The 12,282-nt window shown below is 35.6% G+C and overlaps 1 protein-coding gene across 1 annotated transcript; it reads right to left on the reverse strand.

The window, feature by feature from the left end:
• Positions 1–6,576: 6,576 nt before the first annotated feature.
• LOC127951159 (ADP-ribosylation factor 1) lies at positions 6,577–12,008 on the reverse strand. Its single transcript, XM_052548834.1, has 5 exons — positions 11,915–12,008; positions 10,319–10,489; positions 10,122–10,232; positions 8,162–8,286; positions 6,577–8,080 (listed from the first exon to the last, which is right to left on the reverse strand). The coding sequence occupies exons 2-5, from the start codon at positions 10,461–10,463 to the stop codon at positions 7,919–7,921; spliced, it is 543 nt and encodes a 180-aa protein (XP_052404794.1). The 5' UTR covers positions 10,464–10,489; positions 11,915–12,008; the 3' UTR covers positions 6,577–7,918.
• Positions 12,009–12,282: the final 274 nt, after the last annotated feature.

Genomic DNA, 12,282 nt, shown 5'->3' on the forward strand with positions numbered 1-12,282 from the left:
ATGATGCATTCTGGGAAATGTTCTTCATCTGTAAGGCCTATAAACCTTTGAACGTTAAGGTTTTTTAAACAGTCTTTTTTTTTTTAATAAAAAAACTAATGCAAATAATTATAATTCTCATTACAAGATTTTACAGTGCATAATGCATTTTCTTTAATTAAAACAGACATAAATGCAAATGCAATAATTGAAAAATACAGTTGAGATAATTTAATATTCATAATGCTCTAATCTTTAATAATATAATGTTAATCCTCAACATTATAGTACAATGATAAAATGTGCAGAAAAATTAGCAATTGCTTAAAAACCCTTGCAGAAAAATCAGAAAATGGCTTGGTACTGAATGAGTATTGAATATAAAACAGTGCCACTGCCAAGATCGATCAATATACCTCCAGTACACAAGGTCTGACAATAATGTTAATACATATTTGAATGAGCGCATCTATAATTATATTCAGAGGCCACAAGAGACATGCAGAAACTTTTGAAATGCATATTGATAGACAAAATAAAATCACTAGAGTTTTGTGAAACAGCACTTGTTTTGTAACTAGCTCTTCTAGTATTATATGTTACTTTCATTTCTAAAAAGAATGTAGGGATATTATTATGAGATTCTGGCGTTTTTCATCAGAGGAATGGTGCTTTCCAAACACGAAGAAGAAGCCAGTCGAGGACTGATATTAATTACAGATCTGACAGAAAGAAGAAGAGCAAAAGGGAAAATAAAAGCAAGAAGGAGAAAAAGAAGAAGCAGAAGTGACTCTTCAGAATCAGATTCTGAAAGCTTTCAAGAGTTTCCCTCAAGTCAGTAAACTACAGCAAAAACCTTTATTACTGGTTTATAAGCTGAACCTACAGGATGAGTTTGTGACAGATGCTTCACAAGAGGGCGCTTGGACACTGATGCACTGCTTTAGTTTCGTCAGAAGTGACAGAACTGTGTTTGGTTTGAAGGAAATGAGCACAATGTTACTTCATTCACAAATACAGTGAGCTGTTTTCTCAAGCATTTCTTCATTTACACTCCAAAGCAATTTGTAAATAAGATTTATATATAAACTAATAATATATTAGTTTTAGCAAATATTACAATTTTAGTATTAGATATAAGGTATTAGATTTTATGCAATGTATTCTGACTACTTTTTGGGTTAAGGGAAGAATTGCAGGCAGTTATAAAACTAATAATAAAAATAAATATCTATATAGTTTTAATATTTAAACAATACAAAATAAAACATGTTAATGCTAAAAATAGAAGTTTTATTTGCTTACCTGCATCATGTCAGTGTGAAAATCAGAGAAATGTGAATGTGTTGTTAAAATATTGAAATATTAAATTAATCTTAGGGAGACTGATGTTTTATGTGAAGGCGTTCAGAAATTCCTGCATATGAACAAATATTAATAACATCACATGGCCAAATTCTTCCTGATTTGAAGCATTTTTGTCTCCAACTAGTGGCTGGTGTGTGCAATTGCACTGAGAGAAATTATTATTAATAATAATAATAATAATAATAATAATAATAAAGGAATTGGGGAGAATCAATAAATTATGAATAATTTACTGCCATTGTGCGAATAGTATGTAATTTGTTAATGTACAAAAACATAACTGATCTAATCACACACATTTTAAAACGTATATAATCTTATTGCAAGCACTTAATTTCTAGAGTGTGATTAGATAATCCAGATTACACGAGAGACTATACAGCACTGGTGTAAAATGTTATATATCGAAATATGAAATGATTTAATGTGTTTAAAAACATGTAAGTATAATGTCCAGTAGGTGACAATAAATTACTTTCATAATGAGTTTGAATAATTCATTGAAACATTTAATTCAAAATGTCCTCTTAATTTTTTCTATAATTGATCTCCAGTCACATTTTGTCAAGGACTATATTAATTGCCTGTCAACTTTCGTTATGGTTTCATTCTATCTTTTTGTAAATGCTATAATAATAATAATAATAATAATAATAAAAGTATATATTATTTTTATTTATTTATTTATTTTGCACAAATTCAGTACAACAAATTGCGCATTAATCAGTTTTTTATCCAAGTATTTTAGGGGGAAACTATGTCAAAGATATTAATTTGGTATGCTTTTAATAATATTAATAATGAAAAATAATCATTAAAACCGGATCAAGGAAATAGAACTGGTTTGGTCAGACGAGGCCTGCTACTGAAATTATGAGTCAAAATGATAAAATTGTCAACTAAGGTGTAAATCCATACAGTTTATCTGTAACATAGTTGACGAACTCAACACTGGCAAAAACATGTTTTCTTTGTAATATCAAAATGGTGATTAAAGATTAAAGGGTTAGTTCACCCAAATAGCAAAATTATGTCATTAATAACTCACCCTCATGTTGTTTCAAACCCGTGAGACCTCCGTTTAAGATATTTTAGATTTAGTCCGAGAGCTCTCAGTCTCTCCATTGAAGCTGTGTGTACGGTATACTGTCCATGTTCAGAAAGGTAAGAGAAACATCATCAAAGTAGTCCATGTGACATCAGAGGGTCAGTTAGAATTTGTTGAAGCATCGAAAATACATTTTGGTTCAAAAATAGCAAAAACGACGACTTTATTCAGCATTGTCTTCTCTTCCATGTCTGTTGTGAGAGAGTTCAAATCAAAGCAGCTGGATATCCGGTTCCTGAACGAATGATTCAGTTCACCAAATCGAACTGAATCGTTTTAAACAGTTTGCTTCTCTAATATGCATTAATCCACAAATGACTTAATTAATTAATTACATTTTTGTTTTCGGTGCTTCAACAAATTCTAACTGACCCTCTGATGTCACATGGAATACTTTTTCTTACCTTTCTGGACATGGACAGTATACCGTACACACAGCTTCAATGAAGGGACTGAGAGCTCTCGGAATAAATCTAAAATATCTTAAATTGTGTCTAGAAGATAAACGGAGGTCTTACGGGTTTGGAACAACATGAGGTTGAGTTATTAATTACATAATTTTGCTATTTGGGTGAAATATCCCTTTAAGTTCGGCAACCAACAGATAATATATCAACTGAAACCAGTATCTGTCTTGTGGAGAGAGCATTTTCTCGACACTTTTGAACATCTAGAATAACTCTTATATTCCCATAAAGCCTCAGTGACAGTAGACGAGGACAGAGTCCATGTCTGACGTATGCTGTCCCCCCAAACTGAGCCAAACGTCCCAGGCTCACCAGGAATAAATCATTGTCTAGGTGTGTTTTGTGCTCCCCAGGCGTAGAAAAGATCCCGGGACCACCATGGTCCTAATCCATCAAGGAGCAGTCAGAGTGGAGCCGGAGCCCGTGACAGCCCTTCAGGAGGGGCCCAAAGTCTGACCACGGGCCCCTGACCCCCCTCAGCAGCACCAGCACCAGCAGGACACGGACTCGTCCTCTGACGGACACAAAGCTCCCGGCGGCGCCATGATAGCAGCTCAGACGACTGATGCCCCGCTACACACGGATCCAGAACTGTGTGTGTGTGTGTGTGTGTGTCTGTGTGTGTGTGTGTGTGTGTGTGTGTGTGTGTGTGTGTGTGTGTGTGTGTGTGTGTGTGTGGCAGACTGATAAGGATTTCTGGGTGCACTACACTTGTCCTGTAAATGACGAGTAAAACACTGTCAGGTTCGGTGTATCCAGCACTCATTCTGGACACAAAGTATGACTGCATTTCCTTCAGTAACTAACTTTATTCGAAGGAAATCTGTCCAAAACATGTCTTTGATCACATTTCATAAAATTTTGGCTCAAGAAAATGAAGCTTGATTTTGGCTATTAAAATTGATCATCAACATTTTTAACATAATTTCCCTCCAAAATTCTTCAATAAAACTTATCAATATGCAATTTGTTTTACTGAATCTGTGAAAAAAAAAAAAAAATAAATAAATAAAAAAAAAAAATATATATATATATATATATTTTTTTTATCATATATAAAGATAGAATTAAAATTTGGAACGACAAAATAAATTTGGGGGTAAAAAAAAATGTCCTTAGAATATCACAGTGCAAAAAGTTTTAGTCTTTGATGTATAAAGAGAAAGCACAGCAGACGTGAACACTTTTTTATTCTTGGTTATGTTTAGTGAAATAAACCGTTTTTGTTTTACATACATAACATAGTGTCGTTTAATTATCAATTCACCTCAACACCTCAAACTTTTTTAACATGATACGGTTATATCTGTGTAAATGCAAATGTTATGTAAAACTGTGAAAACATGCGAATTATATGTTTGCGTTGTTTCTTTACGAAGTGACATCGCCACCTACTGGTCTGGCGTAGATAATACAGCGTTTTTAGCAGTTGTCTCAGGTCTGTGTCAATGGATCATTTTGACGACTGTCTGCGTTTAAAAAACACAGGAATTTCTTTAGCACATCTGTCTTTGAGGCAGACTAATACGAATTTCAGAGGACATTACACTGAACCTGTAAATGCAGAATAAAAACACTCTTATTCTAAACTTACAGTAGTTTTGCTGTAAAATTTGACATGAAAATAAATTTCCAATGCAAAAATTGTTTCTAGTCCTATATATAGGATTTAAAATAATAAGTATTTTTTCCTTTGGATTGATTGAAGGTGAAATGTACCCTAGACATGTCTTCAATGCATGAAGAGAGAAAACTATGTATATCCTGATTATAGCAGACACAAGATTTTCACTATTTAGTGAAATAACCGTGTTTTTACAACGTGGCGTCGTCGACTTCGACTTCAGCACCTCAATCCTTCAGATATTGTTTTCTCCATCTGTTTTGTTCTTATGTTGAGTGCTGCTTCCTGACTGTTGGAATGTACTCCTGTCGTTATAATAGAGCCGAGTGTTTGCATTTGCATTGAGTTTGCTGTGAAAGGCAGCATTCTGTTGGCTGGCACCTGGGGCCGTGCGAGAAAAGAGCAAGACGCAGACAAAAGACAAGTGCAAAAATCCAGGCCCAGGGATGGCCCGAGCGCCACACACAATCCCCAAGCCGCTGGAGCAGCAGGAGTGGGCTGAACAAAAGCCACCCTGTAAGAGAGCCGGCCAAAGCGAGCGGAGGAGAGCAGCACCCCTCCTTTCCCATCATCATGCCTTCCCTGCCATGTATTACTGGCTTGGCTGCATTATCCATGGCAGCCTAATCGGGCCAAAGGAACGTTGTCCTAGATTGCTTTCCCTCCCCCTGGTTGGGCCGAGCGCCCCGGCGCCTGATTCCAGGCTGCTGACCCCGCAGGCCCGGCCGATCCTATTTGTCACTTATTAAAGACGAAGGAGGTGTTTGGGGAACTGGAGGCGGTTTCAGTGGAGAATTAATGACAGGGGCACAGAACCCCCTCACACCAGGCACACTTACCCTCGCATCAACTCCACTCACGGTCGCTCACCAGAGACGCTCCCCTTCTGTGTTCAGTGCTGAAGCAACCAAATACAGGCCCGCTTCATTCAAAATCTACACGACAACAGTGATTTGAGAAAGCATACTTTTTAAAACAGGTTTCAAAATGCACAGTAAAACCTTTTATTGTCTCGGTGTAAAATACAAAAAAATAATAATAATAATAATAATTTGTGAAAAATATGCGAGTGTGCAGTGTGTATTTAAAGAGTGAAATTGGCAACTACTGGCCTGGCATGAATAATACAGCATTTCAAGTTGTTTTTGTGTCATCTAGTACACTAAAAATGTAAAGTAAAACCTTTTGTAGCACACAGTCATGCAAACGTGTATGGAAGCCTGTTTCTGCCTCTGAATAATAATAATAAAAAAAAGAAGGTAATTCTGACTTTTTTTCTCAGAACTGCATGCTATAAACTCAGAACTGTACAGATTACATGGAGATAAAAACTTGCAATTCTGACTTTATTTCTCAGAATTGGGACTTTATGTCAAGCACTTAGTCACTGCAACTGCAAGAGTAACTGGCAGCATCCAAAACAAACCTTTTTAATCAAATTCTGACTGGATCATATAGCCTAGAAAGTGCATAAAAAGCACTCCCTTTATAATCACGCTTATCTGAGTTCATGGAGATCTATATTGAGTTCATTAATATAAAGTTCCTTTAATATCATTGAAACTCTTTGCATTGTGTTTGATAGAATGAGATGATTGGCACGCAGAACTCAGCGCTGGACAAAAACACTGCCTCTGATTGGCCACTGTGTTCAAGAAATCAACAGATGTGTCTGTGATTGGCTGTATTGCTCAACACTGCAAACACACATTGCAAACAAAAATAATAAATCTCCATAATGAAAACACAATGTGCGCAATAGTGTTAATCTTCTAGATTTAGAGGCTGTAGTATACAATGATAAATTAGTTTAAAACAGGGTAAGATGTCCCCCTTTTTAATTGTAATTCATTTCATAGATCGCTCAAAAAGCTGTTAATTTTTTTATTTTAATCTAAATAGTAACATTTATTTTAAACCAAACTAATGCACATTTTAATGTTTAACCATCATGCGTATATGTATATATTTTTTTAGCTATCTATGTTTATTTCAGCGCTGCTTCAGAATAACAAGAGGGCAAGAGTAAATCCAGTTGTACTAGTATCTTTAATTACAGTGCATTTGTCAAAATAAAAACAAACATAGGTTAAGAGTCACATTATACAATTTTTTGCTAAGAGATTCACATAATTTGACCCAAAGTAATCTGTCAACACCAAATTAAAGGTTAATTGGGAAAGAGAGAGAAAGGATAAATAATAAAGTAACTTTAAAACCATCAGCCCTAACATTGAACGTAAAGAGGATTAATCTGAAACAGGAGTCTCTGTTTGTCATAAAGGCACCACGGCTAGTCTGGGGAAAAATGACATGCACAACAGAAAGCTTGATATTAACATGCCAACAATCTGGGGATATGGTTTGGGTTATGTCCTAAAACAATAAAAATGCACAAATGTGTGTGTGTGGTTTTTTTTTTAGAGCTCAATTTGTGTCATGTGGCTAGAGACTGGTGTTTATTCAAAGTGGTGGTTAGATTAGGAGTCCAAAATAAGAAATAGAAAGTAACACTTAAATTGAGTGTCAAAACGACATGAATTTTAATGCTTTAATCTCTTTCTGGGTATATCTTAAAATATTTTTTTTTCACCACTTATAAATTAAACAAAACATTTTGCATATAGAAAATAAGACCTATTTTTGCAAAACAATTCCATTTTTAAATTGTCACACTGTTTTCATGAAACCACCTCCAGTCCTCTTAAAAAACCAAATCATTACTGTTAGGTGCCTGAATGTATAACTTCCTCCTCCTAACAAACCTTGATTAACCTGAGCCACGCCATCTTTTCTCCCTCAAACTCACAACAAAACATCTTGTGTATTGGTAATCTCATAACAGAATCATCTTTGTGTTGCCGACTTCACAACTCTATGGCTCCTAAAGCTAGAGGATGACAAGACAGTGTAATCGTTTTTGGTTGCTTTTCCTCGAAATTGAACCGTTATATGTGCAGGTAGTGTCTGTAATGTTTGATTCCCTGTACTCCATCCAAGACAAACATGACAGCGTCGTTTACAGTACGTCTAAGAAAGAGTCTTATTAGAAGCACAATAAAATAATACAGACCTGACAGAGTTTACAGAAAGAGGCGCTCTTGAAACTCTTTCAAATGACTCAGGCAGTAGGAACGGGGAAAAAAAAAGAAAGGAATAAACAACGAAAGGCTTGCATAATGGTGCTCAAAAAGCTGCCTCACAACAAAAAACTATTTACATTAAACGAGAGAGCAACACTTTGACAGTAAGGCCCTATTCCTCCGTGTTAATGGGGTTTGAAATGAGCGCAGCTTCCAGCACCGTTTGTTTAAAAAGAATAAAGCAAGTGCTGAGGAAATGGAGCTAAGGAAGATCAGTACAGCGAGGTGGTTATTTCTGGTTCTTCAGTTGATTGGACAACCAGTCGAGTCCTTCATAAAGGCCGTCGCCGCTTGTGGCGCATGTGGCCTGAATGTACCAGTTCCTGTGCCGGAGCGAATGCAGCCCCAGCTTGTCCGTGATTTCTGCAGCGTTCATGGCGTTCGGTAGATCCTGTCGGACAGACACGTGTCAAATGTGTACGAACAAGCAACTAGAAAGCAGTGCAAGTTATGAGTTGTAAGCTGTTAGTACCTGTTTGTTGGCAAACACGAGCAGGACTGCTTCCCTGAGCTCATCCTCAGCTAACATCCTCATCAGCTCCTCTCGCCCTTCATTCACACGCTCTCTGTCGTTACTGTCAACCACAAAGATCAGACCTAACCAAAAAAACAAACAGATTAATAAACTGGTGCGAGTGACAGAAATGGCTAAGAATGAAACTGAGATCAGATCAATTACACAAAATGTTTTGTATAATGTCTGCTTTATATTTTGTCCCAACTACAAAGATGTGCCAGGGCTGCCGATTTAACACATCAATGCCCCTGAAGTTCAAGATACGAGGGCAAAAGAATGCCCCTGTATGGGTTTTCGTCTTACTTTTATCTCATATATGTGACCCTGGACCAAGTCTTAAGTTTCAGTTTTTCAAAATTGTGATTTATAGATCATCTGAAAGCTGAATAAATCATCTCTCCATTGGTGTGTGGTTTATTAGGAGGACAATATTTGACAACTATTTGAAAATCAGGAATCTGAGGGTGCAGAAAAACCCTAAATGTTGAGAAAATCATCTTTAAAGTTGTCTGAATGAATTCTTATCCATGCATATTACTAATCAAAAATTATGTTTTTAGATATTTACTGTAGGAAATTACCAAAATATGTTCATGGAACATTATCTTTACTTAATATCCTATTGTTTTTGGTCATAAAAGAAAAACTGATCATTTTGACCCATATAACGTTTAAATGGCTATTGCTAAAAATATACCCCAGAGACTTAAGACTGGTTTTGTGCTGCAGGGTCACATGTAGTTTAGCGATATCACAGGAGCTACAGTGCAGTTTTGACTCGACTATCTGCATGATTTAATAATAGCTTAATAAACAAGAAGTTAACATTGTTATCTCTTAGGCACAACACTGTCCCAATATTTGTGGGGTGCAAGGATGCACTGTTTTCTTTCAAATCAAAGCGTAAATACACGTACAAAACGTATCCGTGTGTTGCAACTGAAACAGAAGTGCATACAATGTCTGCGTTCAGCTCAGATTCTCCCAAATGGCACAACGTAGATGCAGAGAGACACAGAGGTGACAAACTGTTGAATAAAATTTTCATTTTCATTTTCTTTGGATACAAAAAGTATTCTGGTCGCTTCATAACGTTACGGTTGAATCCCTGATGGCGTAAGGAAAATTCTGATGATGCTTTTCATATTTTCCTGGACCTTGACGCTGTTTTTACTTATCCAAAGACGAACGAAGCTTTTATGGGTTTGGAACGACATGAGGGAAGCGATTAATAACATCCTTTTATTTTGGGGAGGAGTATCCCTTTAAGCCATGTCGAAAATATTTATTTCTAATGCACAATGTCCGTTTTATTTCTATTCAGTACTTTTCTAGCTTAACATGATAATGAATAGCTTTGACAGTAATTTTTCATCATGCAACTAATTATATTAAAAACTGTAATCACTTTAAAGTCCTAGTAGTTTCATTTCTCTTCATTTATTCTCACATAAAATAAGAAATTACTGTAACGTTCATTTCATTATTTGGTAAGAAGCTGCAGAATAAATCAGTCATTATCACAAAATAAAAGACAATGGACTACTTGCTACTTCCACTTTCTACTCAACACAGCTCAGGGGTTTCCAGGAACAGTGTTGAGCACATCTACACACAAAGAGTCACACAGAAGAACGCAGATTACAGTTACATTTAAGGCGTTTAAGTGATTTTTTTCCCCTAACTAGGTATCTCAGTGCATTGAAAATGTACATAGATCACATTCAGCCAACCAAACTATTTTGAAAGTGTGAGAAGTCCATGCAGATAAAACCGGTCCAAACATGGAGATTCATTCAGTCTTGGTGTATTTTGAGACAACAATCAGCTAACTGTAAACACACTGATTACATAAAAAAAACTGGACTTCCCAAATCGAACACAACGTACTGAATGACTTTGGGAAAACTCTTACCTTGTGTGTTCTGGAAATAATGGCGCCACAATGGTCGAATCTTATCTTGCCCACCGACGTCCCAAACTGTGAAACTTATATTCTTGTACTCCACAGTTTCGACGTTAAAACCTTGAACACAAAACAAACACCTCATGTAAGCATTCATAGGCTTTCCAGGTGCTAATAATATTGGGAGACAGCTCTCGGTCACCCACCGATTGTTGGGATGGTGGTAACGATCTCCCCGAGCTTCAGCTTGTACAGGATCGTCGTCTTTCCAGCAGCATCCAGACCCACCATAAGAATCCTCATCTCTTTCTTCCCGAAGACTTTAAAGAGGTTTGCGAATAGGTTGCCCATGTTTGACAGACGTTTCTCTCACTCCACTGAAACAGAAGAGGACAAAAACATTAAAAGCACCGTCTTTCAACAGGATTGAATGTAATCAATACATACTGTGAAACATATACACCAAATGACACAAGTTATACAGTGGCATGCGAAAGTTTGGGAACCCTTTGCATTATAATAAAATGTGAATAATTTTAACAAAATAAGCGAGATCATACTAAATGCATGTAATTTTTTATTTAGTACTGTTCTGAGTAAGATATTGTACATAAAAGATGTTTACATTTAGTTCACACACAAAAAAAAGCTGAAATTATTAAATTAACCCCATTCAAAAGTTGGAGAAGAACAAGATGCATTAAGAGTTGGGGGGTGAAAACTTTTGGACTTTCAAGATCAAAGTAAATTGTACTTAATTTGTGTACCGGGAAACATACAAGTATCTTCTGTTCGGGCAGAACTAAATGGACAAAACATTTTATTTTAACAAAATAAGAAAAATGTGGCCATCTTCATCTTCATCGAGCTCTTAATGCATGTTGTTTCCTTCTGGAGCATCAGTGAATGTTTGAACCTTTTTAAATAGTTGTATTTGAGACTCTCAGTTGTCCTCAGTTTGAAAAGATGGATCTCAAAATCATACAGTCACTGCTGGAAAGGGTTCAAACATACAAAGATGCTGGAAAACTGAAGAATCTGCAGGACATGGAGGATTTTTCTTTAGAACAGTCCCCAGTTTAACTGTTCAGAACAAACAAGGGACTCATACACAACCATAACAAAACAGAAAGACATGTCATGTATTATCAAGGTAACAGCACACAGTATTAAGAACCAAGGGTTCACAAACTTTTGAATGGTCCAAGTATAACAACTAAACTAACCAGGAAAAGCTGCAAAAGCTCTCATGCATAAAATATAACACAGACAATTCTTTATAATCATTTATTTTAATAACAAGACTGATTCAAGACTTCATAGCCTGGACTAGCTTTCGTAAAATAGCTATATTTTGAAGCAATAGCAGAAACGTATCATTGCGTCGAATCATATCTTATCAACAATATTGATTTCGATGATGTTTACCTTATAATTATTTCAGATAACAAGTTGATTAAACTAGTTTTTGTGGCTGGTTATTAAAAGGTTCTACAAATGGTATTTAAAAACAAAGTTGAGCTCAACGGTTGAATTAAGTTTATGTCTGAAATCATCAACGATGATTTATTAATTTACTTCCTTCAGAGCTAAAGTTGACTGAAGTCATAGACGGTTGTTTCCTTTGTCACAGACACTCACGTCTCAACGGATTTAATTCCGTTTAACTCCGAAATTCTCATTCTATCTCTGTTTTTTTCTCCAACAAGTGACATATCACACAATACTATTTATCGTTTGTTAGCATGTTGGTAATGTTTCGAACACTAAATACGTTTTTTATTTCAAAAATAAAAACTCACAGTTCAAGTTTCCTCCTCAACTTCAAGGCGTTTCCTCCCTCAAGATGGCGGGTTTCCGGCCACGTCAGTGCGTCATGCATCACTTCCGCCGGGAAGGTGATAAATAGCAAAGAACTCTTTATATATTTATTTTTTGTTATATATAAAAATTATATATATATATATATATATATATATATATATATATATATATATATATATATATATATATATATATATATATATATAACCTTTTTATAATGCTTTATTTAGTGACGATTTACATAGAATTAACAATAAAAACAAAAATGTCAATGTATTCAAACAGACCATAATTGAAAAGAAATTAAATTAAATTAAGGAAAATACAAAAGAAAAATAACTATATA

The sequence above is a fragment of the Carassius gibelio genome, chromosome B2, assembly GCF_023724105.1.
Source record: "Carassius gibelio isolate Cgi1373 ecotype wild population from Czech Republic chromosome B2, carGib1.2-hapl.c, whole genome shotgun sequence".
In the NCBI taxonomy this organism is placed as follows: Eukaryota; Metazoa; Chordata; class Actinopteri; order Cypriniformes; family Cyprinidae; genus Carassius; species Carassius gibelio.